The sequence below is a fragment of the Canis lupus genome, chromosome 8 (assembly GCF_048164855.1).
Source record: "Canis lupus baileyi chromosome 8, mCanLup2.hap1, whole genome shotgun sequence".
In the NCBI taxonomy this organism is placed as follows: Eukaryota; Metazoa; Chordata; class Mammalia; order Carnivora; family Canidae; genus Canis; species Canis lupus.
In genome coordinates, this window is record NC_132845.1 from 34,918,783 (window position 1) to 34,946,128 (window position 27,346).

The 27,346-nt window shown below is 45.5% G+C and overlaps 1 protein-coding gene across 6 annotated transcripts in view; it reads left to right on the plus strand.

The window, feature by feature from the left end:
- ELAPOR1 (endosome-lysosome associated apoptosis and autophagy regulator 1) overlaps positions 1-27,346 on the plus strand; it is a 70,118-nt gene that overhangs the window by 14,967 nt on the left and 27,805 nt on the right. For all 6 annotated transcript variants that reach the window (XR_012035283.1, XM_072834848.1, XM_072834847.1 and 3 more), the window contains exons 2-3: positions 19,054-19,174; positions 21,886-22,078. Coding sequence is in view for 5 of the 6 variants with exons in the window: in XM_072834848.1 (XP_072690949.1) it covers positions 19,054-19,174; positions 21,886-22,078 (314 nt within the window). In the remaining variant the exon portion in view is untranslated. The remainder of the gene's footprint in view (positions 1-19,053; positions 19,175-21,885; positions 22,079-27,346) is intronic.

The window sequence follows — 27,346 nt, forward strand, 5'->3', positions numbered from 1 at the left end:
CCTAGGGTAGCATCCTAACCTTAGCCACCTCTTGGTATAGAGTAGATGCAGGGCACGTCTGTGGGGAGAAACATTCTAGGCCAGGAGATGGGAATGTGCAGAGTTACTTATGGGGGCATTTCAGGCTGTCCAGGTGGCTTTCATTGAAGAGGAAGGAAAGGGAATGGGAAGGTGGATTGAGGCAAGTCCTTGAGGCCCTTATAGAATAGATAGTGTTAGGGAGAAAAATTGAACTTGATTATGAATACACTGGAGAGGTTTTTTCTGGAGGGTAGTGAATGCTTAGATAGGTGGTTTTGAAGAATAGAAAAAAGCTGAACCATGGAAACCAGTATATCTGTATGTATGAACTCATTCCTTCACTCACTCATTCATTCAACAAAGTTTATAGCATACCCACTGTGTGCAGGCATTGTTTATAGTCTAGTGGGATATATGTATATGAAATCATTACAGATAAAATTACAACTGTGACAAATGCTGCAAAAGGAAGGTACAAGGTGCATTGAGAGCACTTATTAGGGGGTTTGACTTAAGCAGGAGGTTCAGAGAACTCTTAGGGTAGCAGTAATCCAGCTGGGGCCTGAAGGATATCCAGGAGTAATAAGCCATGAGGGGGTAGGAATCAGCACATATAAAGGCCCTGAAGTAGGTACAGAAGACTGAAAGAAGGCCAGTGTAGTGTGAGGAGTAGAGAAGGAAAGAAGGAGAACGCGGTGAGAAATGAGGTAGGAGAGGAAGGCAATCAAACTATGAATGGTCTTATTTTAATTAATTAAAAAAATTTTTTTAATTCATGAGAGACACAGAGAGAGGCAGAGACATAGGCAGAGGGAGAAGCAGGCTCCCTGCAGGGAGCCTGATACAGGACTTGATCCCAGGACTCCAGAATCATGACTTGAGCCAAAGGCAGATACTCAACTGACTGAGCCACCCAGGCATCCCTCATTAAGTAATTAATAGTGCTTCCACCTATAAGGACTTCCATTTTCAGGAAATATTTCATCAAATTAGTAAAATCCAAATATGAAATAAGATTATGGCTGGAAAAAAGTACAATCTAGAATGACAATACAAAAAGAATAATTTTTTTTTAAAATTTATTTATTCAGAGAGAGAGAGAGACTGAGAGGCAGAGACACAGGCAGAGGGAGAAGTGGGCTCCATGCAGGGAGCCTGAAGCGGGACTCGACCCTGGGTCTCCAGGATCAGACCCCGGGCTGTAGGCGGCGCTAAACCGCTGCGCCACCGGGGGTGCCCCCAAAAAGAATAATTAAATGAATATATGAACACTATATAAACAAATGTACTGGAAACTTGCCCCTGAGCTCCCTGGTGGCCAACGTAAAAAATGAAAACATTACAGGACATGTAGTGCTCAGAGCCCATCATTTGCCTGCTAAATGAGGAAATCATTTAGCAGGCAGATGCAATAGGAAGATGTACTGATGGGCAAGCTGTGGCATGAGAATGGAAAAGATTAGGAACATCAGAAGAAGACATTGGAGAGAGGTTCACTGATCAGTTAATTTAATTACTGAAACTATAGTATCTGTGGATATTATCTCCCAGTATCTGTGGAGACTATTATGGGACCAGTGATTATTATTTGTCTCCTCTATATATATGAAGTAGAAATGGAATATAGCTTCTTTTTAAGTCAGAGTAATTTCCTTTGGCCTCAGATTGAAGTAGCAGGGGATATGCTGTTTCATGACTATCTGTTAACCATTTTTGAGGCTGGTACTGCTGGGAGTGGGAGGAAAAATCAAGGATGGCTTGCTTGTTGATCAATAAGTATAAAAATAAAGAAGTAGGAGAGATTTGTCCTGATTCCTCCTGTGACTGCTAAAAAGCCAGAGGACCATCTGAGGCCTTCCTGAAAATTAGGGAGAATGGCATCCTGCTTTAATTTCTTCCACTGAATTTCACTCTTGGACTCAAGCCATTTCTATTTGGCAAAGCAAGAGGTGCTGATGTGAACCAAGTTCTGAGTGACGGTGCCACAGGCTGGTCCCAGGAAAACCTTTCAAGACTGCGGCATGCACAGGCAGCAGAACCTCGCCTGACTGACTGGGGGGCGGGGGGGGGGGGATGTGGGAGGGGCAAGAGGAACTCTAATGGCAATTTTAGTACACGTAAAGAAGGCTTTCATTTTCTACCTTGTTGTAGCAGAAGCCATCCGAAAAAGTGAATGCAGGCAACACGGCTTGAATTTGAACATTCGGCTTTGGATTCTGTTCTTTCTTGGGGCTCCCCTCCCCCCAGCCCCATCTCTTTTTCTCACGATGGACAGTATTCCAATTGCCCAAAGCAAAGCATTGCAGGCCAGTCAGTGGCACTGTTTCCTCCCCTTGCTTTAGCTTCAGGTGTTTTCAGATTTTCCACTGCAAAGCCTCACAGCCTCCTCCAGGCAGAGCCCAGCCGCAGGACTCTGGTTTGGGCCTCTCGCAGGCCTTCTCCACCTCAAGGGGCTCCGGGCCTCTCCCCTGCAGGAGGCTGGCATCTGGCTGCCATACTCAGCTGCCACCAAGACCCTCAGAAAGAAAAGTGACTTCCTTTAAGAACTAGGCCATCTTTGGGGCACCTGGGTGGCTCAGTGGTTGAGCATCTGCCTTTGGCTCAAGTGGTGATCCCAGGGTCTTGGGATCAAGTCCCCCATCGGGCTCCCTGCAGGGAGCCTGCTTCTCCCTCTGCCTCTGTCTCTCCTCCTTTCTTTGTGTATCTCTCATGAATAAATATATAAAATCTTAAAAAAAAATATCATCTTTGCAAAGGATTGCTGAGTCCTGGCCTTCTGTCCAGTGAACAGGTGGCCTCTACTACCATCTCCTCAGTTTACAGATAAGAAGCAGGTAGCTATTCAGTTGGCTGCTGGGTCTCCTGCTCTGGTCTTTTCTTCATGAGTATCTCCATGAAATTCCACAGAGCTAGTTGGTTCCACCTTCATCCTTACTTCATGCAACTTGGAAGCCCTTTTGGCAACTTTCAAAAGCATCTTGCCCACTTTATCCTGGAGAGGACTGTCAGTTCTCCTTTCTAGGTGGAAAGTCCTCAGGGGGGTGTTTTATTAGAGCTTCTCCCAGGCATGTCTCATCATTTCCAGCAGAGGAAAGAAACAGGACTGAAGTAATTGCCTTCAGGCACTCTCTCTCCTCCTTCCTTTTTAAAAATACTGGAGTAATGTCATTTTTCAGCATAAAAAAATAGTGATAGTGGTTGCACTTGGAAGGCAAGGTTTTTGGAAATCTCGCAACTGCATAGGGCACTCAAAAAAAAAAGAAAGAAAGAAAGACCAAAAAAACCAAGTCAGTTTCTCAGTCCCTACCGACTTTGGACTACCCTGGACCTCTTCTGGCCAGCTGCCTGGTTTGGAGTGGGGGTAGGGGGCTCCCAACTCCCAACTGCAGCTGGTCTAAGCCTCTGGTGGAAGGCTTCCTACAACCCAGATTGTTGGCCCTGGCCTAGAGGTTCTGATTCAGCAGGTCAGTGAAGAGGCCTAAGATTTTGCATTTCTAACACAAACTTAATTGGGCCTGGTGGTATTAGGACCACACTTTGAGAACCACTGGTTTAAATGTAATGGAAATGATAAGAGCCTTGAAGACAGGTGGGTTTGGTCTTGAATCCCAAACCTGCAGCTTACTCACTAGCCATGTGACTTTGGGGCATGTGCCTGAACATCACTGAACTAATTCTTCATTCTGAAAATGGGGTAAATAATATCTACCCCACAGGTCATTGATCCAACACATACATACTTGTTGCAGGATTGCAGTGCACGTTCTAAGTTGGGCAGCAGGGACTTGACAATGGGTGAGACTGTCTTTGATGTGAAGGAGTTAGGGTAGTTGTGAAGATTAAAAAGATAAAACTTGCAAAGGTTGAGGCCCCTGAGAGATGTCTAATAAATATTCACTTCATTTCCTTCATAGAAGGTAACATGGTTCTGCTTTTAGTTTTTTTTTGGGGGGGAGTGGTCGGGGGGGGTAGGGAGGGTCCAAAAAGAAATTCTCAAATTTTATAGCATGGGACCTAGAGCTATGATTCTCTCTTTGTCTAGATAGACAATTTGAGGTAAAGGAGCATCTGGGTGGCTTAGTCGGTTAAGCAACCGACTCTTGACTTCAGCCCAGGTCATGGTCTCAGTGTCCTGAGAACAAGCCCCACATTGAGCTCTGTGCTGAGCATGGAGTCTGCTTAAGATTCTCTCTCTCTCTCTCTCCCACTCTGTCCCTTACCCCCGTTCACACACACTCTCTCTCTCTCTCAAAAACAAAACAAAACAAAAAAGTCCTCAAAAAAAAATTTAGAGGGGAGCCCGGGTGGCTCAGTGGACGCTGCCTTCGGCCCAGGGACTAATCCTGGAGACCCTGGATCAAGTCCCACGTCGGGCTCCCTGCATGGAGCCTGCTTCTCCCTCTGCCTGTGTCTCTGCCTCTCTCTCTCCCTCTCTCTCTCTCTCTCTCTGTCTCTGTCTCTCATGAATAAATAAATAAAATCTTAAAAAGAAGTTTAGAAAAAAGAAAATTCGAGGTATGGGCACTGTTATCAGTTTGTGTCCTCCAAAAATTCGTATGTACCTTAGTGTACCCCTTATGTCCTCCAGCACCTCAGAATGTGACCTTATTTGGAAATAGGGTCTTTGCAGACTGTAGTCAAGTTAAGATGAGGTCATTAGGGTGGGTCCCATTTCTATATGACTAGTGTCCTTATAAAAAGAGAAAATTCAGACACACACACACACACGGAAAATGCCTTGTAAATATTAGGGTTATGCTGCCACAAACCAAGGAAATCCCAGGATCGTTGGTCATCACCAGAAGCTAGGAGGGAAACATGGAACAGATTCTCCCTCTCTCATCCCATAAAATGAAAACTGTACTGGGCCCATATATGCCAGGGCCACCTTGAGCATATTTGTATCTCCTTACCCTATCTGTAGTAAAGATTTTTAGCTGAGTTACAGTGGGAAAATATCTCAAAGTATTATGGCAAGGGTATAGGGTCAGAATAGAGAGATAGATGGTAGAAGTAAGCATGGGCCAGAGAGTAAAGTGAACCTTGCAGGGAGTCTGGTGCTTACTCTGTAGGGCAGTGATACATTTTGTTCTGCAGTTCAGATGGGTCACCCTGGAGAGTGGCTTGGAGGAAAGGAGGGGGACAAAGCCTGGGAGACCAGTAAGGAAACTCTGCTAGGCAAGAAGTAACTGTGTTTTGACTTCATTGGTAGCAGTGTGGATGGAGAGAGGTGGACTGATTTGAGGTAGAAAACGAATAGGTCTCGCTGATTATGTGGGGCCTAAGACAGAGAGGTTTTGAGACTACACTTCCTGGCTTGAGCAGGGGCTGAATGTAGCAGTTTCAATAACTGAATAAGAAGACCATGCCAAGACTGGCATTTATTTTTTTTAAGTGGAATTTATTAAATATTTTAAAGAAATAGGTAAAACTAAATAAGCTTTTCATTAAAAAAAAAAGATTTTATTTATTTATTCATGAGAGACAGAGACACAGGCAGAGGGAGAAGCAGGCTTCACACGGGGAGCCCGACGTGGGACTTGATCCTGGGACCCCAGAATCACGGCCTGGACTGGAGGCAGATGCTCAACCGCTGAGCCACCCAGGGATCCCTAAATAAGCTTTTTAAATGCACTTTCTATATTACATCAAGTAAAATGTACATTTATAAAAATATAAACATTATTGTCATTCCAATATAAATTGTTAGCAGATAAAATTAATGAGAAAAAAGTATTATTCCATAAACTCTGAAGACCAGTATTGCCACCACAGTTGGATGGTGGCATCACTCAGTTAGGTATGGAGCACCAGTAGGGAAGAGTAGTTGAGAACTATTTTTAAATGTTGGATCTGATGTGCCTAAGGAACACCCTGCATAGGCAGTTAGAGATCAGCATCAGGAGCTCCAGGGTAAGGTCTAAGCTCAAGGTGTAAACTTGCAATCATCAGTCCTCGAAGGCAATTGAAACTTTGGAGATAGCTTTGTGTAGGAGATCTGAACTGAGGGACACCTGAGTGGCTCAGCGGTTGAGTGTCTGCCTTCTCCCAGGCCGTGATCCTGGAGTCCTGGGATCGAGTCCTACATCGGGCTCCCCGCAGGGAGCCTTCTCCCTCTGCCTGTGTCTCTGCCTCTCTCTGTGTCTCTCATGAGTAAATAAATATTTTTAAAAAGAGAGAGAGATTGGAACTGAGTTTTAGGAGAGGGTGGGATTTTAATTGAACTAGAAAATGCGTATGTAAGAGGATAGATTTACAAGCCGAGGAAAAGAGCAAAGCAAAGAACGCTGTGGCATTAGGACTAAACGGATGCTGTTAGCCGTGTGCTGGTCAATGTTTAACAACTTGCTTTTAGAGGTGGGGGGAAACCCTGGTTTATCATGTTTGCTGACTTCCAGGGTGTAAATGCTCCCTCTAGAGTCAGCACCAAGCTATCAGTGCACCAAGTGGGGCTGGGAACGGATGAGCACAATCAGCTGTGGGCCCTGCTGTGAGCAAGTGAACTTCGCGGGAGCTGGACACAGGTCCTGATGGAAACGGAGGGCTCTGTCCGGGGTAGTGTCCGATACACTTAAGAGATAAAGTGGACGGCTAGTGTGGCTGTGAAGACAGTTAACAGACAAGTGCTGACGAGGACGTGGAGAAATTGAAACCTTCATGCTCTAGGAATATAAAACGGTGCAGCCACCATGGAAGGTGGTTCAGCAGTTCCTTGAAAAGTCAAACATAGAGTTACCGTACGACCGAGCAATTCCATTCCTAAGTATATTTCCAAGAGAACTGGAAACATACATTCACACCAAAACTGTGTGAATGTTCATAGCAGGATTATTCACAATAGCCAAAAAGTGGAAACATCCCAAATGTCCAAATGATGAATGAATAAATAAAATGTGGTATATTCATACAATGGAGTGTTATTGGCTTGTAAAAAGGAATTAAGTACTGATCCATGCTACCACATGGATGAACCTCAAAAACACTATGCTAATTAAGAGAACCCAGATACAAAGAGCTGCCTATTGGGGATGTCTGGTTGGCTCAGTTGATAGAGCATGAGGCTCTTGATCTCGGGGTCATGAGTCCAAGCCCCACATTGGATGTAGAGATCGTTTAAACAAAATTAAATAAATACATAAATACATAAATAAATACATAAATAAATAAAACAAGGTACACCTGGGTGGCCAGTGGTTGAGCGTCTGCCTTTGGCTCAGGTCGTGATCCAGGGGTCCTGTGATTGAGTCCTGCCTGCATCAGGCTCCCTGCGGGGAGCCTGCTTCTCCCTCTGCCTCTCTCTGTGTCTCTCATGAATAAATAAATACAATCTTTAAACAAACAAACAAACACAGAGAGCCACCTATTGTATAATTCCATTAATGTGAAGTGTCAGAAATAGATAAATCCATACACACACAAAGTAGACTGGTGCCAGGGGCTGGGGTAGGGGAAGATGGAGAGTGATTGTTGATGGGTAAGAGTTTGAGGACTCTTAACCCTCAGTTTAAGAAAACAGTCTCCTATTCTGGGAGACTGTGCTATTGTAGCCGTCTGGAGATGATTGCTCCATTGAAGTTATAGAAGCCCTGTCTGTTGACTTGGCTCTCCAGGCTAGAAGTCTGACCTCCAAGTTCAAATTCTCCATCATAAACATCTATCACATCTGAACACTAAACTGTCCTAGGAGAGTTTTACACAGGCCAATACCTAGTTGGCTTGTTTTTTTTTCATACATAATTAAAAGTTCAGGTGAAACAAATTTAGTGGAACATTTTGATTTCATTTAAAAAAAATAAGAAAAGCACATCTTTGAAATATAATCTCATAAAGCCCTGCCTTGTAGACAGTTGTGTGTACCAAACTCTCACCTAGCAGAAAGGGATTGGAATTTATAAAGGGACGTTGTGTTTCCTGGCGACAAAGCCATTTCAATCCTAGGGATATTTACAAGCAATACAGAAAGGCTCTCTGCACCTGACAGACTGGCTGCAGGTACCAAGTGTCTAAATGTCAGCAACCAGCCTTTTTCTCTTGGAGAGATTAGCTTTGGGGAGTTGGTGGGGGAGAAAAAGTGGAAAAAGGGCAGATGTTACTTCATATGTATGAGCAGACTAGGATCAGAGGGTGAGTCAGGGAGGGTGGTAAACAGCAAGGAGAGCCAGGGGGTGTCTAACTGCTACTGTCATCATTGCTGTTAGGCCACAAGTGTCTCCTTCCTCACAGCCCTATTACCAGAAAGGGGAATGAAGAGCCTCAGCACCCCCTCTGTGAGCTCTCTCCAGGCAGGGTCATAGCAGTAGCTGGCTTTCTTTCCTTTTTTCTTGTGTTAGCCAGTTTACAAAGAGCTTCCCTGAACATAATCTCCTAAATGTCTTGAGAATTTGATGTTACTCAGTTTGAGTAGGTGGATGAGTGGGGATCTATTTAACCATCTTAAAAACAAACAAGCAAATAAAATAAAATGTGGGACGCCCAAGTGGCTTGGTCATTTGAGCGTCTGACTGTTGATATCATCTCAGGTCTTTTTTTTTTTTTTTTTAAGATTTCATTTATTTATTTGAAGAGAGATAGTGTGTGAACAAGAGAGAGAAGGAACAGGGTTAGAGAGAGAAGCAAACCTCCTGCTAAACAGGGACACCCCCACCCCACCCCCACCACAGGGCTTGACCCCAGAATCCTGGGATCATGACCTGAGTTGATGGCAGACACCCAACCAACTGAGCCACCCAGGTGCCTTCAACTCAGGTCTTGATCTCAGGGTTGTGAGTTTGGGCCCAGCGTGGAGTCTACTTTTAAGAAATAAATAATAATAATTAGTTAATTTTTAAAAATCATCTTAGCAGGGCATTGTCACCCCTGTTTTATGATCACAGGGAGATTTAACAACTGGTCCACAGTTGTGCAGGCCGGAGTGGCAGCATAAGATGAGAGTCTGGATCTTCGGGCTCTGATCAAGAGCACCTTGCACAGCTCGAGAACTGTACCCCCCCCACCCCCATTCAGTCATGCAGCAAATACTGACAGCTACTATGTGTCAGGCGCTATTCTGGGCACTTGGGCTACATCAGTGAACAAAAACAAAGATGCCTCTTCTTACAGAGTTTGCATCTGATCTGGAGTGAGGGCAGGGGCAGAAATAGACAATAAACATAATGAATAACTAAGTTACAGAGTGTGTTTGAAGGTGGGAAGTGCATGGAAAAAAGAAGTCACTCAGGAGTCGAGGATCAGTGGGGTGGAGGGGATTGGATTGCATTTGTAAATAGGGAGGTCACAGCCCTAGGGGTAGCATCAGGGGTGCTGGTGGAGGCTAAACGGGATATGCCCGTGAAGTGACCAGCCCAGAGCCCATTGCAGGGGGTGCTCATAGGTGCTCACTAGTGGTGGCTGTCTTCACCACACCGGTTCCGTCTCCCGGGAGCACCCCCCAGCCAAGGCTGTACCCGAAATGGACAGACAGCTCAAGTTCCAGACAGGTTGGACAGCAGGGTCAGGGGCCTACCTGCCCGGGGCATGGCGGCCCAAGCTGGCCCAGCGGGCGGTGAAGCCCAGAATTCAGTTTTGTGCAACGTGTCCACGACCAGACCAGCAGGGCAGGTCCTGCCAGGGTGACTGAGCGCTGTCCCTGCTGTTTTGGATCAAAATGGAAGCTGAAAACCCAGAGTCAATAGAGAAGCTGAAAGAAGGGACAGCGTAAGGCCAGGGCTCCCCCACACTCCCTGGGCTGGGACCCCAGGGCGTCGGCCCCGTGTTGCTAGGCAACAGCAAAGCGCTTGAGGACAGCCAGCAGGGGCCTGCGGCCTGGGGTCTGTTCGCTTTGGCCACCGCTGGGTCTGGTGGCTGTTCCGGTGGAGAGGCTGTGTCACCTGCACGGAGAGGAAGTGCCTGACTACGGAGCAGCTGGCGAGCAGCTGGCGTGATTAAAGGGAGGCCAGGAAGACATCCTTGCCTCTGAATCTGCCTCACGCCTGCAATTCCACCTTGAGCCATATGCTCCTTCAAGCACAGTCTGGGGTGTGAAACTTCCCTGGGTGTGAAACTTTTGGTTACAACAAAATCTTCACTGAGAATAATAAATATGTAAAAGAGATTTTAGAAAAAAACAGCGTTGCTTGGTTCAAGCCGGGAATCCCCACTCCCCTCCAAAAGGGCTTTGTAAATGCCTAGACTCTGGACCATAATTTGAAAATCCTTGGCCCCCTGTTATTTCAGCCCACTGTTAAAAATGGAACAGCCTTTGTGGGGCAAAATATTAAGCTATTTTTTAAAAAAGATTTTATTTATTTACTAATGAGAGACACAGAGAGAGAGCCAGAGACACAGGCAGAGGGAGAAGCAGGATCCCTGTGGGAGAGCCTGATGTGGGACTCGATCCCAGGACCCTGGGATCACACTCTGAGCCAAAGGCAGACACTCAACCACTGAGCCACCTAGGTGCCCCTAATCTATTTTAACATTGCTAATACATTATGACAGATTTTCATGGTTTTCTGCTGGTAGATCACAGACTCTTTTGAGGATCTGATGAAGTCTGTACACTCTCTGAGCAGGAAAATGCACATACCTGCAATTCTGCATCTTGTATCGGGGAAGTGGTCCTTGGGCTGTAGATTAAGATTCTCTGTCTTATGGGACATTTGTTTACCATTTACTTCCAAATGGGACAAATACTTAAGTCCTGAGGCATAGAAGAGTGAGTTTTGAAGGAGGGAGAGAGGAAGGGGAAAAAGATCTAAATGAAAATAAAAATCTTGGGGATGGAGCCCAGGAATCTGTATTTTTAACATAATCTCCAGGCAGTTGTGTTGATCAGATAGACGGGGGCACCAGGGGTCTGGAGGTGGTAGGTCTAGGCCCTAGGGCTCAGGAGACACTGCTACTGAGTTAGCAGTCCTTATGAGGGTGAGGAGGAGGTAGGAGAGAAAGAGAAGTGTTGCTGCCCTCCCCAGTCTAACAGGTTGGAGAACAATAGGAAAGATCCTGTGTTCACACTGGGAAACTGAGGTCACTGCGTCCCTGAGCCTCAGCCAGAGCGTTCACCCAAAACCCGAATGAGGGTACTCCAAAGCAAATAGAACAAAGAACAGGAGTTCATCCAGCTGGGGCTGGGCCAAAGAGAAAGTTTCATTGGGACCCTGATGTTCAAATTCTGATATTTCCCTGCGGTTTTCCACATTCTGTATGCTGTCCCTCCCAGCAAAGGTTAGTGTCTCCTTGATAGTCAGGATTGCTTAATGGGATCTACTCCCATCTGAGTCAGGTGGTTTCCAAGCAAAGAAGTATTTGCCACTGAGTCAACAACTACCTATTGATCATCATATGGTTTCACTCATATGGGGAATATAAGAAATAGTGAAAGGGACTATAAGAGAAAGGAGGGGAACTGAGTGGGGAAAATTAGAGAGGGAGACAAACCATGAGAAATTCCTAACTCTGGGAAACAAAGTGTTGTGGAAGGGGAGGTGGGCAGGGGGATGGGGTAGCTGGGTGACGGGCACTAAGGAGGGCACTTGATGGGATGAGCCCTGGGTATTATACTAAATGTTGGCAAATTGAATTTAAAAAAATACCTATTGATCCCGCCCTATCAAGCATAGGATCTGCTTTTTAGGGACGGTGAGAGAAGGGGATGAGCCTACAGTTGGGGGAAGAGCAGGAGGTGGCCTCCTCCAGACCCCAAGGCCTAGAGTCAAAATCCGGGTTTACTTTAGAACCTGTTTCTTGATGCAGCCCTGTCCCAGCCAAGACAAACCCAAGTCATGTTTATGGTCCTGCTTCAGTAGGTGGTTGTGACTTTATGCAACAGTGAGACCCTCCCCCCCCACTTGGCTCTGTCTATCCTGCCTGTGGCAGAGGAGGTATCTCCTTCTCCCTGCCCCGCGCATAATTGCTGGCAGTGATTCTTTGCCCTGTCAGTGTTTTCCTCAAGTGTAGCCATTTATCCAAATTGAGCAGTTAAGATTTGTGCATTCCAATGTGCATAAATTTTACCAAAAATTAAAAATGACAACAGCTTTTAGAAGGGAGGTATAGGTGGAAGTTAAAGGGGAGTAGGTGCAGGTAGATGAACAAGAGTGGCAGATATTTAGTATTAAGACTGGGGGATGGGGGCACCTGGGTGGCTCAGTCAGTTGAGCATCTGCCTTCAGCTCAGGTCATGATCTCGGGGTCCTGGGATCGAGGCCCCCCCACCCCCAGGTCGGGCTCTCCGCTCGGTGGGGAATCTTTCTCCCTCTGCCTCTCCCTCCCAAACCCCCTGGCTCATGCTCTCTCTCTCTCACTATCAAATAAATAAATACAATCATTTTTTTAAAAAGAAAGAAACTGGGGAGTGGGGATCATTATATTCTGTTTTAAAAAGTAAATATTTGACATTATGACAATAAAAAGTAAAAAAAGAAAGAAAGAAAAAGGACTTAGAGATGTTTGTAGAAACTTAAAGAAACTTGTACTCTTTACCCTAGTAATTTCACTTGTGGGAATGTATCCAAATCAAATAATGAGAATGCACAGAAGGCTTTAGAGTAGTGCTACTTTAAAATAAGGAAAAAGTTGGAAAAAACTCAATGTTAAAGGAACCATTAAAGACACGGTTAAGTGCTTGTGACCAAAATTGTTTAAAAAAAAAAAAAGTACAAAACTCCAAACTCTATGATCTTCATTTTGTTTTTAGAAATGCATGCTCACCTATAGAAAAAGAATCTGGAAAGAAATACAATCGTACATTTAAAGTAGTCATCTGTGGGACACCTGGGTGGCTCAAGGGTTGAGCTCAGGTAAAATCTTTAAAAAAATAAAAAAAGTAGTGATCTGTGCTTGCTAGGCATGTGGTAGATTTTTATTGCCATTTTAATTGTAGCCTCTACTTTCATCTTTTCTACAATGAGCATGGATTACCTTGATAATTATTATATTTTAAGATTTTACTTATTTATTCATGAGTGACAGAGACAGAGACACAGGCAGAGGGAGAAGCAGGCTCCTCACAGGGAGCCCGATGTGGGACTCGATTGGAAGACCCCGGGATCACGCCCTGAGCCAAAGGCAGGTGCTCAACCACTGAGCCACCCAGGCTTCCCCACAATTATTTAAAAAACTGAGCAGTGCCGTTTTGAAGGAAGTAAGGGGAACAGGGGAACAGGCAGAAGAAAGAACAAATTCTGGGCAGCCCTGGGTGGCTCAGGGCTTTAGCACCTGCCTTCAGCCCAGGGGACGATCCTGGAGACCTGGGATCGAGTCCCACGTCGGGCTCCCTGCATGGAGCCTGCTTCTCCCTCTCTCTGTGTCTCTGCCTCTCTGTGTGTGTGTGTGTCTCTCGTGAATAAATAAAAAAAGAACAAATTCCCCAAGCAGGTTCCAGCAGTAAAATAATAAGGTATCGGAACTGGAAAGAATCTTAGAAATGGCCTAAATTCAACTTTCTCAGTTTACAAGTGAGGCCCAGAAGAGGCATTTGCTCAGACTGCTTCTTTTAGTGCAGCTCGGAGCCCTCGCTTTCCTTCCCAGGCTTTCCTCTACAGCCCGGCTCCTGGGCCTACTGCATTCATCCCTGCAGGCCCCGCTGGGGGAGCAGCCTTTAAGCCAGTCGGGGCCACCTATTGCCAGCATCCGTGGCCAGCTGGACTGGGGAACTGCCCTGGCAGGAAGAAGGTTAGAGGAACAATGGGCCTCGCTGCCACCTGACCATCCCCTGCCTCCCTCCACAGCCCTGGCCGACCATCTCTGTCTCCTCGGCTCTGCCATCACAGAGGTTACTTCTAAGTAGTGAGGTTAATGTTTGTGGTGCCTGGCCTTGTCGTGGTTTTCAAACCACCATCAGTGGAAAACGAAACAGTGTGGTTCAATGGTTTAGTGTCACTGGGGTCAGGGACGTGTTACAGTCTTTGCCAGAATTCTTAGACATGGTCTTGGTCCATTTGGGCTGCTGTAACAGAGTACTATACACTGGGGAGCTTAAAAAGTTAAAACATTTCTTACTCATGGTTCTGGAGGCTAGGAAGTCCAAGATCAAGGTGTAGGCATATCCAGCGTCAGGTGAGAGCAATCTACCTGGTTTTCAGATAACCTCACTGTATCCTCTCTTATAAGAGGCTCTGATCCTCTTCTTATAAGGACACTAATCCCTTCATGGGGGCTCCAGCCTCATGTCCAATTATCTCCCAAAGGCCTCACCTCCAAATACTGTCATATCAGGGCTTCAGCATGTGTATTTGGAGGGGACACAAACATGCAGTCCATAACAGATATCAAAACCCTTTCTGGGGAAAGTGAGGGCAAGCAAGAATGTGCAATGATAAATAATTACAGAGAATAGTGGAAGACCTGAAGTTAGCCTACCTATATACGTGTTCATGATCTACCTTCCTCCCTGCCAGGGCACTTCCCACCACATAGGCATCTACACTCCTTAAGAGCTGTGACTGCATTTCAGACACCACTGCTTCACCAGGACCTAGCACAGAAAAGACTCTCAAGAACTACTTGTTGGATGTGGAATTGAGTGGACACCATTTTCCTAGAACATGGAAGACCCGACATGTTCCAAGTTAACAGTATTTCCAGAGTTTCAACATTTTAATTTGAAAAGAGCAGAACGTTTGAAAAACAATATTTTTTGGCACCTAATGTCTATTTTTGCACAACTGCAACATAATTCTTTCAAACAGCTGTCAGTAGCAAACACAGAGGCACCAGGGAACTGCCATGGACATATCTAGTGAGACTATCATGATGTCCACTCTGTGGTCTACCACTCCTTCCTCCACTGCTCCCTCTTTTTCTGTGTGTGTGAAGATTTTATTTATTTATTTGAGAGAGAGAGAGCGAGCGAGCATGAGCAGTGGGGAGGGGTAGAGGGAGAGGGAGAAGCAGGCTCCCTGCTGAACAGAGAGCCCGACTTGGGACTCAATCCCAGCACCCTGGGATCATGACCTGAGCTGAAAGCAGATGCTTAACTGACTGAACCCCCCAGGTGCTCATCCATTCCTCCCTCTTGTGCCTTTTAAATTTGGTACACACACACACACACACACACACACACACACACACACACACACACATTATTTTCTTTTGAGGATATTTCTTGAATGCACACTACCAGATCATAGGCTTCTACTCTCTGGTGTAGATATAAGGATAAGTCAGAGATTGGGCATGTTCCTGTAACATAATCTTTTTTTTTTTTTTAAATTGTAGTGAAATACACATAGCATAAAATTATTTTGACCATTTTTGGGGTGCCTGGGTGGCTCCGTTGGTTAAGCGTCTAACTCTTGGATTCAGCTTAGGTCATGATCCCAGGATTGTGGGATCGAGTCCTGTGTGGGGCTCTGTGCTCAGCATGGAGTCAGCTTCAGATTCTCTCTCCCTCTCCCTCATGCTCGCTCTCTCTCTCTCTCAAACAAATAAAATCTTTCTTTACTTTTTATAAAGATTTTATATATTTATTTGACACACAGAGAGAGCACAAGCAGGTGGAGCAGCAGAGGGAGAGGGAGAAGCAGACTCTGCTGAGCAGGGAGTCTGAGGCCAGGCTCTACCGCAGAGCCCTGGGATCATGACCTGAGCCAAAGGCAGATGCTTAACTGACTGAGCCACCCAGGGACCCCAAATAAAAATCTTTACTATAAAATTATCTTGACCATTTTTAAGTGTATAGGTCAGGCATTAAGTCCATTCACATGTGGAGTCCTCACTACCACCATTGACAAAACTCTTTTCATCTTGCAAAACCAAAACTCTACTCAGGGGCCCAACCTCCAGCAACCACTATTCTACTTTTTCTCTGTGAATCTGACCAGTGTGGGTACCTCATCCAAGTGGAATCATACAGTGTTTGTCCTTTTGTGACTGGCTTAATTCACCTGGCATAATTTTCATTTGCCAAATAGATAGCTTGGTATTTGACCAAGGAAATTCCAACTTTGGGATTTTTTCTTCTTTCTCATGTTCCCCAGGAGTATGACATATGGCTGGATGACTTAGGAGAAGGCAGATTGACTAAGGTGCCCACCCTCATTTCCAAACCCTACCCTTCTTTTCCTGATGACAGCCAGCAGCCACTGCCTCCTATGCCCCACTTAAAATTGTATCTGGGAGGATGCCTGGCTGGTTTAGTCGTTAAGCATCCAACTCTTGATTTCGACTCAGGTCATGATTTCAGGGTTGTGGGAATCAAGCTCTATGGCTGGCTCTGTGCTCTGTGGGGAGTCTGCTGGAGATTCTCATTCTCCTTCTGCCCCTCGCTGCCCCCACTCAAATAAAAAGAAATCTTAAAAAAATAGAAATAATAAAAATAAAATTGTGATTTGGATATGTGTCCTATCACTGTGCAGTGGGGAGCAAGGAATTATGTGCTGGACATACTTACCAAATATGTTTGTGTGTCTCCTTTGTCAATCTGTATGTTATGCAGACTATACGGTTTCAAAGACAGATCACTGGGTAAACTTGATTTGTTCGTAGAATGCTGACTATAGTCAAGAAGTGCTGCCAGTTAATGTCTCTGATTTAACTGTGTGTCTAAGCTTATGTCTTGAATGGTAAGATCTCAAAATGTAGTTCAGATATGAAACAGCTGCAGCAGACCCATCCACCTTGGATGGTGGAAATATCCCCAAATGGCATGAAGTAAATTAGCACATATTGAAAGGGAAATTTTCTAAGATTTGGAATCAACCATTTCCCCAGCAAACCTCCCACCCAAGTGGGACTCAGGGGACACCAAATGAAAGGCAGCAAAAGGAAATGGACTTGGCCCGTGTGTCTCCAAAAAGACAAATGCAGTCCCAGTAAACTGAAATTATCTGCCCGAACAGATTAGGTATTTTAACACCAATTCTCAGGCCTCCGAAGTGAGCCTAGCTGCTGGCAGACAACCAACACTATCTTATTTAATTTTTAGATTTGGCTGTGAAATTTGGCCCAGGGTGAGCTTGTGTTTGATTGTATGCGTAAGGGTGGCGGATTTCTGGTGGGAAGGCCAGGGTTCTAGCTCAGTGACTTAGCAGCTGTGTGAGCTTGGACAGGCCATTTCACGCCATTGAGCGTGTTTTCTCATCTGGACAACGGGGGAAACACTCTCGCTCTGCTTGCCTTATGGGGAATTTGAAGATCAAATGAGACTGTGTTGGGGACTGTAAAATCACCATGCAGACGACCAGCATAATTATGTACACAGGCAGATCATCAAATCCTTTCTGCCTGGTTCACTCAATTCTGCATTTAATTTACACACTGTGGATTTTAACCCTCATTGTTGCAATAAAACCCTTTGGAGAGTATAGTTTTTAGACCTGGAATTGCTATCTATGTAGTTGCTCTGTTCATCTCAGGGTTCTCTGAGATAAGGAAAAGACTGGAATTATGGGGGGAAATAGACCCAGGGAGATAGTAGCCCGAGGAAACAAAGAATTGCCAGCCTGATGTCCTGACATCTAAGTCCAAAGCCAAAGATTCTCAGAAGATTTAGGCTCACAGTTACTGCAATTTTCCCCTTAATCTGCCTCTTATCCCTCTGGATGGAAATGCTGAGTTTGTGTTGCAGCCATCTTGAGCCATACTGGACACAACACTTATTAACTCTAATAGCTGGGCATAAAACATATATCTGGCAAATATTAATAATAGAGCGAAATAAAATTGTTCTCTTAACATCTTAAGTTTCTGAAACTACAGCTCGAGAAACGACATGTTCACCATATTTCCAAAAATCTGAGATACCCTTGCTTCTAAGACCAACCATTTTTTGTGTACTGCAAAGAGAGAAAAAATTATCTGTTTTTATCAGTTAAAATATGACAGGGCTTTCTTACTGTGTCGATTGTGATTTCACAGATGTTAAAATGTGAAAGAAACATGCATCTTAGAACAGATGAAGTGCAGTGTGTTTACCTCTTCCAAAAAGTAAAGCTTTCTCCTTTTGGTTCTGATGCATTCTTAGATTAGCAAACTTCAAAGCAAACTTCAAAACTGTCTCGTTTTTAGTCTTCACTCCTGGCATTACACATGGTATGCAATTATACTTTTAGGTGGGTTGAAAGGGGACATTAAATCTATTTTTCTTATGGATGTAATAGTACCAAGTACTTTGGCACTTAAATATAGGAATAGGTAAAGGCTTGTAAAGTACTTGTCAGAGCCAAAATTACATTAGTCCTGTGGCCTGTCATTTGTTACAAGACTTAAAAGAGGAAGAGTGTTTAAGTGTATGGGATGCATCTATGGTGGTCTTTTTTCCTCCCACATAGTGCTTTTTATTATTTTTGTTGTTACTATATTCCTATTTAATGCTTGATTTGGCTGTTTTTGGCTGTTATTTAGGTTATTCTTAGTTCAGTAAAGCGACTGAACTGTGAATTTCACAGTGCACGGAGAAATTAGGCGTGAACAGATTCAGGTGATGAGAGCTGCCTGGGCAAAAATAATGATGTTTTCATAAAATGCAAGATGGGGGAATTCAGAGTCTTTCTGGGCAGATGGGAGTCTGAAGAACAGGGCAATACAGCCTCAGTGACCATCCTTTGCAGGCTTTTCATGGACCAGACTTTGCTCGTAATTCTACTGTCTGAAACAAGAAAAACTGCACCTATTTCTAGCCTATTCTGTAGTTACCTTCTCACATTACTATGTCTGTCAGGTCACTACCTATATACAACAGCAAAGAGAGTCACTGCACAGAAGGGATTTCTAAGGACTAGACCATGGCTGGATGGAGAGGAAGGACCCAAATCGTTGTGGCTCCTGTAGGCTTCTGAAAAAGTGTTTGGGTGCCACGATCCTTGCTCTTTGCCCTAAGGGCTGGGTGTGGGGTGGGGGTGGGGGTGGTTGGAGGGGGTGCAAGGGTTTTAAAGGGGTAGAAGAGGATGGGGGGCTGAGGAGGTGTGGGGGGTGCAGGGGTCAAGGATGAGGGGTGGGTGTGCTACCACCTTCATAAATGTCAGTAGCCATCCTGTGGGGCAGGAAGTGGGTAGAAAGCTGTTAATGTCTGGTTACCGCTAATGCACCTTTTGCCCACTGTTGTCTCTCCTGCAGTCTGAGTACCACTACGAATACACGGCGTGCGACAGCACGGGATCCAGGTGGAGGGTCGCTGTACCACACACCCCGGGCCTGTGCACCAGCCTCCCCGACCCTGTCAAGGGCACTGAGTGCTGTAAGCAATCTTGCTGCTCACCCTTCGCCTCTGCCCCAAGCCTCCTGCCATCCAAGCTAGGCCCTCCCTGACTGTGCAGCTGACTTTAAGGAATCAGACCTTTCCCTCAGTTAGCCCTCCACCTCTTTGAGATTTGGTGCAAGAAATTTTATTTCATGGATGCAAACAGGATATCTAAAGTTGCGTTTATTGTCATTTTTCTTTGAATTTAAATCCCAGCAAGGAATAAAGTATGAATAACTCCAGCTGCCTGCCACTCAGGTCTTTTTTTTTTTTTTTTTTCTGTTTGCATCCATTGGCTCTTGTAGATCTCTCCAATCTACACTCAGCAGCCACAATCAGTCATTAGGAAAGACTGTGATTTGCTCTTGTTCTTGAAAAGGAAACCAGAGAAGATGAATTTCTGCAGAAACAGATCTTTAAAATGCACTGGGCATCAATCATTTCAGGGACAAGAATCTGCCCTGGCTGTGGAGCTGCCTGCACAAATCAGAAAGGTGGTGCCTTGTCTGTGGCTCCATCTCCACCTCTGTGACTCTGTAATCTCAACTTTTCTACAGCTGGCAGCTATTACCCCTTCCACTGCCCTTTCTATAATTTTTGAAAAGATTTTATTCATTCATTCATTCATTCATTCATTCATTCATTCATGAGAGACAGAGAGAGAGGCAGAGAAATAGGTAGAGAGAGAAGCAGGCTCCCTGCGGGGAGCCTGATGCAGGACTCCCAGGACCCTGGGGTCACGCCCTGAGCCACCCAGACATCCCTCCTTTGCCCTTTCTAGAAATGCGGAGGAATAACAACAGGGAGTAGAATCAAGGAATATTTGAATTTTGGAAAGGAGATTGGGGACATGTAAATTCTTTTTTTTTTTTTTAAAGATTGTATTTACTTATTCATGAGAGACACTGAGAGAGAGGCAGAGACACAGGCAGAGGGAGCCCAATGTGGGACTCAATCCCAGGACCCCGGGATCACGACCTGGGCCCAAGGGAGACGCTCAACCACCGAGCCACCCAGGTGTCCCATGGGGACACTTAAGTTCTTAGAAAAGAAGCTTGCAGAGTGCCTGGTTTATTCTGTGAGCAAATAAATGCCTGCTAAAATAATGAGCAGATATTGCTAAGATCTGAGCAGGATGGAGGTGTGACTATGCTAACAAATGAGCCACCTTCGGGTAACTCAGGACTCAGCAGAGCTCCTCCTCTGCTGAGCATGTTCATGCTCGTGCTATGAACCACAAAGAGAGAGAAGACACGTTCTCTGCCATCAGACTCTTAAAGTCTGGTGGAAAAGCAGACATTTGTTCTTTCATCCATTCTTTTTTTTTTTTTTTTCATCAAACCTTTATGAAGCCCCAGCTATGTCTGAGCCACTGTCCCTGGAGGAGCTCAGAGCCTGGTGGAAGGCACACATCATGATGTGTTACTATGAGATGAAGAAGAATGGGAGTTATGGATGCTTAGGGATCAGGAATAGCTGGGGGAGCCACTCGGGCAGAAGTCTGCAGGTGGGAGAACACCAGACACATTCCAGAAGAACATGTAGTCTGGGGCAGATGTAACACGGGGAGATGATGGACCAGGCTGTGGAGGAGAAAAGCCTGTAGTGGGAGATCAAGCTGGAAAGTTAGGTTGAGGGACACCTGGGTGGCTCAGTGGTTCAAAGGTTCAAAGGCAGTGGTTCAAGCTGGCTCAAAGGCAGTGGAGTGTCTGCCTTTGGCTCAGGTTGTGATCCCAGGGTCCTGGGACTGAGTCACCCATCGGACTGCCCGCAGGAAGCTTGACTCTCCCTCTGCCTGTGTCTCTGCCTCTCTGTGTGTTTCTCATGAATAAATAAATAAAATCTTTTTTTAAAAAAAAAAGAAAGTTAGGTTGAGGGAAGACTTTGAATACTTGGCCGAGAGCTTAATTCTATAGCCAAAGGAAGAGTGCCTGAAGATTTTTTTAATAACGGGAATAATAGTACATCTCAGTGTTTTAGAAAGATACCTCTGACCACAGAATGAGCAAAACAGGACACAGAGAACTAGTTAGGAGGACACCGCCTCAGCGGTTGAGCTAATAGGCACGAGAATCCCAACCAGTTTGGTGGCAGCAAAACCAGAAAGGAGTCAGAGGCCAGAGGCTCGAGAGAGGAATTCATGGGTGAAGGGCTGGGAACCATTCAGAGGGGTCAGCACAAGAGATCATGGTATCCTCTCCTGGAGAGCTCTCTCATGTCCAACACTTTCCCTTAGGAAGTTGCAAGCCCAAAGTCCCTCAGCAAGGCAGGGCTGCCACAGCCCTAACTCATTTTTTTTTTAATAATAGCTTTATTGACACATAATTTGTATGTCATAAAATTCACCCTCTGAAAGTGTAAAGTCCAGTGGTTTCTCGAATGACCACATTTGTACCACCACTATCTAACTTACAATGTTTTTATCACCCCCAAAGGAAACATCATGTCCATGTGCAATCTCTCCCCATGCTCCCTCCCCCAAGTCCATGGCACCACAAATCTGCTTTCTCTCTCTGCAGATTTGCCTATTTTGGATATTTCCATAGAAAACGGAATCATACAAGATGTGCTGTGGTTCTAAATCTTTGGGGAGCAAATTCCTAGACCTCGATTCTCTGCTTCCCCTTGTAGGGTGCCCATGAGCCACCCACTTCTCCTGGGGTGGCAGCAGCCTCACCACCCTGTCTTATCCCTGCTCTGTGTTCCAGCCTTCTCCTGCAGAGCTGGGGAGTTTCTGGACATGAAGGACCAGTCCTGTAAGCCTTGCGCTGAGGGCCGCTACTCCCTCGGCACAGGCATCCGGTTCGACGAGTGGGATGAGCTGCCCCATGGCTTTGCCAGCCTCTCAACTAACATGGAGATTGAGGACAGCACCACTGAGTCCATGGAGAACTGCACTGCGTGAGTGTGCCCCCCACCCCCACTCCTACCACACTGGGCTGGGGAGGATGGAAACGAGGGAGCCAAGCAGCCAAGGAGAGGCTGGAGCAACTTTCCACAGGACTGTTGGACGCCTGCCTCAGCCCACTCTTACTGATCCAAACTTACCAGTGACCAACAGGCATTTGTGAGAGGTGAAAAATGGGGCGGGGGGGGGGCGGAGGTGAATAACGTGGTTAAGGGTTAAATGGCCCAGTTCACTTAAAACCTAACTGGATTTCCACCATGGGATTTTGGATCAGCAATCAACTTCCTCAACTTGATTGCCACACAGTGTGCAAAGCGTTTGGTGTCTTCCTGGCTTTGATGCTAACTTCTAAAACTGGTCAGCCCAAATGGAGTTTATAGGTTTGGGGAGGGGGCGCAGTGGATAGACTAGGACCAGAGCTTTGGTCAGTGGCAGTCCAAACCCCCCGAGACCCCAGGGACCAGAAAATTTTCCAGCTCAGAAGGGAATCTTTTCAGTACTTGAAAGGCTCAGCCCCAGATTCTTTGGGAACTGGTAAGTAAGCTATCCTTATCATATATTTGGATATTTCATTCCAGGGACCGGAATTAAATGATGTGCCTTCCAGGTGCTATTCTGGATGCTTTTCATGTGTTACTTTCTACAGTCCTCTCAAGAACCCTGTGAAATTGGTATTATTGTTCCCGTTATGAAAATGAGGAACTGGAGGCTCAGATAGGTTAAGTGACTTGTCCTTTTTTATCCAGCCTAGAACCGGTGATATTGGAATTCAAACCCAGTCCCAAGCTTTCTACTGCCGCATGCAGACACTCGCAAATAACACGTAGTGTATGCAAGGCAATGTCAGGTCCTTAGGGAGGAATAGGGGAAGAATGCACACATATAAAAGATAATCACCCACTTCTCTTTGTTGTATTGACAAAGAAGATGGGAGAAGAGCCACCTGGGCTCAGTTAGTGAAGCATCTGACTTGATTTCGGCTCAGGTCATCATCTCAGGGTTGTAAGATGGAGCCCCATGTCAGACTCAGTGCTGGGTGTGCAGCCTGCTTAAGACTCTCTCCCTCTCCCCTTCCCCCTCCCTTAAAAAAAAAAAAGAAGTACCAATATCAGAGCCAGGCAACAGGCATTTTATAGTCCAATTTTAATGTCACTTTAGAGTTTAATATTATGTGTCAAATCATTGGCGTGACAGCGTTGGCAGCAGAGATAAAGCTGGAGAGAATTAAAGCTGAAAGGGGCTCATTTGTGTCCTAATAGACCTTGTGATTGACCCCAAACAAGGGGCAGGCCTGGCTCATTCAATCAATTCTTACCCACACACGCAGGAAGAAAGTTTCTCTCTCTCTGGGGACCTCACTGAGCATCTAGAAATCATTACCACTCAGCAAGACAGGATGTGGGCCAGTTAATGACAACTTGTGTTTGCACAGCACAAACTGCTTCAGGGCCTGGATCTTAAGGCATCCCGAGACCTCCGTGGGAGGAAGGAAAGGATGTTTCTCTTCTGAAGAAACCGAGAGGAAATGGGCACCTAGAGAGGCTTTGCGACTTCCCCACTGCCCTCAGAAAAGTGATCATTGAGCTAGTACCAAGATACTGATTTCCTGATTTTCCTGCTCAACGGTGTATTTACCTGAATCCATGCCTTCTACCTCCAGCCTGTTCTGGCTCTGGCGCCCCCCAGCCAATGTTGGCTTCCAGTCCAGCCTCTGTCAAGCCACTGGCCACCAGCAGCCAGACTGATCTTCTTAAAACATAAGTCCAGGGGATCCCTGGGTGGTGCAGCGGTTTGGCGCCTGCCTTTGGCCCAGGGCGCGATCCTGGAGACCCGGGATCGAATCCCACGTCGGGCTCCCGGTGCATGGAGCCTGCTTCTCCCTCTGCCTGTATCTCTGCCTCTCTCTCTGTGACTATCATAAAAAAAAAAAAAACAAAAAAAAACATAAGTCTAACTCCAGTACTTCCCTGCTCAAGGCTCCAGATTCCATGGATTCCTGTTTTCTTGGAATAAGATCCAATACCTTGCCACAGCCTGTACGGCCCTGCCTGGTCTGGCCTCTGGCTTCTGCCCAGTTCTCCAGCTTTGTTCAAGTTATTATCCCTCTGGCCTACTAGGCTCTAGCCATTCTGGCAACCATGCTTCTTCCCTCCTGGGTCTTTGGTTTTTGTTTTTAAAGATTTTATTTATTGATTCATTTGAGAGGACCAGGGGGAGGGGCAGAGGGAGAGGGAGAGAGAATCTCAATCAGACTTCGCAGCCAGCACAGAGCCTGTGACGTAGGGCTCCATCTCACAACCCTGTGATCATGATGTGACCCAAAGTCAAGAGTTGGACACTTAACTCACTGAGCCACCCAGGTGCTCCTCTCCTGGAGCACCTGGTCTTTGGAGACACTCTTCTCAGGCTCTTCTGGCTGACTCCTGCTTCATCCTCAGGTGTCTACCTAAATGCCACTTCCTTGGAGATGCCAGCCCTGAGCCCTTAGATTCCCACTCTTGCACCATCTTATAGTTCTCCTTATGGCACTTATCAGACTAATTACTCTGTGATTAATTGTGTGATTAGTTAAGTTTGCTAATCACTTCTGTGCCTCAATTTCCTCGTCCTAAAAAAAAACCCAAACCAACAGTGATAAACAAGGTATTTTTCTCATAGGTTGTGGTAAGGATTAAATGAGATGATCCATGTGAGGAATTTGGAGCAATGCCTGGCCCTAGAAATCAATCAAAACATGTTGTAATTATTGAATGTGAATTGATCTTCACCAGAGACAACTCTGACAAATCCAGAATCCTGATGCCTTGTCTAAATATAGCCCACTTATGGCATCTGTTCAGTTATTCACCTCACTTTAGGAGTTATTTATACATAATGCCATGGAGCACATCGGCATTAAGTGTTGTCTCTTTTAACAGGAGAAATCAATACCGTTAGGTTAGCTGGGGTGTTGGGGTGAGCTCAGTTTAGGTATTTTGGATATGCTTCCATTTGAGAATAACACTATCAAAGAACTGGAAGTACACGTTAATATTCTAACAAACGCAGCAGGAAACTAGTGGACTAATTGAAGGTCCCCTTCACTGGCCATATTAGTAATTGCCTGGGCTGGTCTCAGGCAAAACAATGAAATAGTGGGCTTATCTTTGGTCGCCACTTTCCACATTTACCTGTGTTATCCCAAGTCCTTCCTAATGTGCCAGGCCCCCAGGGCTTGGTGTCAGGACTACAATACTGAGCAAGGTAAGTTTGGTCTCTGCCCTCACAGCGTCCATCAAGCCAGCTTGATACATAATTAAAGGAGAATTAAATACATTCAAGAGAAATTAGAATGTGATCAGAAGAGGAAGCCAACTTGAAAATAAACAAGGAAGTAAGATTTAAAGCCCAATGAGACATCATCTCCTACCGTATCACGTTGGCAACAACTTTACAGCCAAATTTGGGAGCATGTGGAGCATCAGGAACTTTCTCACATGCCAGTGGGTGTAAGTCAGTAGCAACCACTTTGGAGAACAGTGTGGCAGGAGCTGGTAAAGTTAGAGGTTCATATGCCCTCTAACATAGGTTCTCCCAGGTGTCCGCCTTAGACACACACATACAAGGAGAGAAACAAGAATGTTTCTAACAGTGTGTATAATAGCAAAAAATTGGAAACAATCTAAAAGTCCATCAGTGAGTAATGGGTAAATAATACTGTAGAACCACGCAAGGCAAAACTGAATAGTAGCAAAAATGAAAAAATGAAAAAAGAGCTTCATGTGTGGATATGAATGTATCCCACAATTATTATAGTGAAACAAACAAACAAAAAAAGCAAGTTTCAGTAAGTATGATGCCATTTACATAAGGTTTAAAAGCATGCAAAAGCACATAGGACATGTTGTTTAGAAATACCTGCATAATTAGTAAAAGGTAAAGAACCACGTGGAGATGGTAAGCACCATATTCCAGAAAGTGATTGGTTACTTGGCTGAAAAGAATAGTTGATAGTCAATGGCTTGAGATTCTCTGGGTGAACACCAAGGCTTCCGCTGTATTATATTTCTTTTTTTTTTTTTCAAAGATTTTATTTATTTATTTATTTATTTATTTATTTATTTATTTATTTATTTGACACAGAGAGAGAAGACAAACAGGGGGAGCAACAGAGGGAGAGGAAGAAGCAGACGCCCTGTTGAGCAGGGAGCCCGACATGGGGCTCAATTCCAGGACCCTGGTATCATGTCCCAAGCCGAAGGCAGATGCTTGACCAACTGACTCCCCACACACACACTCACCCGGCACCCTCTGTATTATATTTCTTAAACAGGATGGTGGTCTTAAGTCTTTCATAATATGTGTAAGTGAAGTAGAGGAGAATTGTGGCTAGGTGAAAAGAATTGATGAGAACTCAGGGCTCACATAGCAGAGGCCAGTAGAGTCAAGGAAGACTTCTCAGATGAGGTGACATAGACACAAGTAGGAATTAAACAGAGGAAAGGAGGGATGCCTGGGTGGCTCAGTTGGTTAAGCATCTGACTCTTGATTTCATCTCAGGTCATCATCTCAGAGTTGTGAGATTGAGCCCGGTGTCAGGCTCTGCACTGGGCCTGTAGCCTGCTTAAGATTCTCTCTCTCCCTGTCCCTCAGCCTCTCCCCCTCCTCTAAATGAATGAATGAATGGAGGGAGGGAGGAGGTAGTTTGTTCCAGGAAGAGAGAACAGCACGTAGGAACACCCAGAAGGAGGGAAATTTGGCAGAGGAGGTGAAAGAAAAGCTGGCTGGCTGGAGTCTAGAGAATGGGTGAGGATTTCTGCCCTATTCTAAGGGCAGCAGGTGGCAATGGGTTTGAAGCAGGGAAGTGGCATGGTCAGATTTTTGTTCTGGAGGAGGTCTTCAGCAAGTGTGGAGGAGGAATTGCAGGAGGCAGGACTGGATACAGGAGGTGAGATAGGGGCTGGTTCAGCACTGGGGAGGTGGGTGGGTGGGTGCAAGGAGGAGGGAGAGCCCTGGGGCAGGGTTGAACCAATTTGAGAGATATTTAGAAAATGAAATCACGAGACTAGATTGATTGTCTCTGAGGTTCTCTGGTCTTCCTTCTTCCTGGTTACCAGTTACATGCAGCATCTAAAAGTGAGCATTTCCAGAAAAATAGGTGGGCTAAACCGGATGGACTTCTGGGTTCTGTGGTGTCTGCTGACTTTCTTTGATAGCTTTGGAGTTAGGCAGACCCGGGTTTGAATCTCAGCCCTGCCACTTGCTGGCTACGTGACACTGGG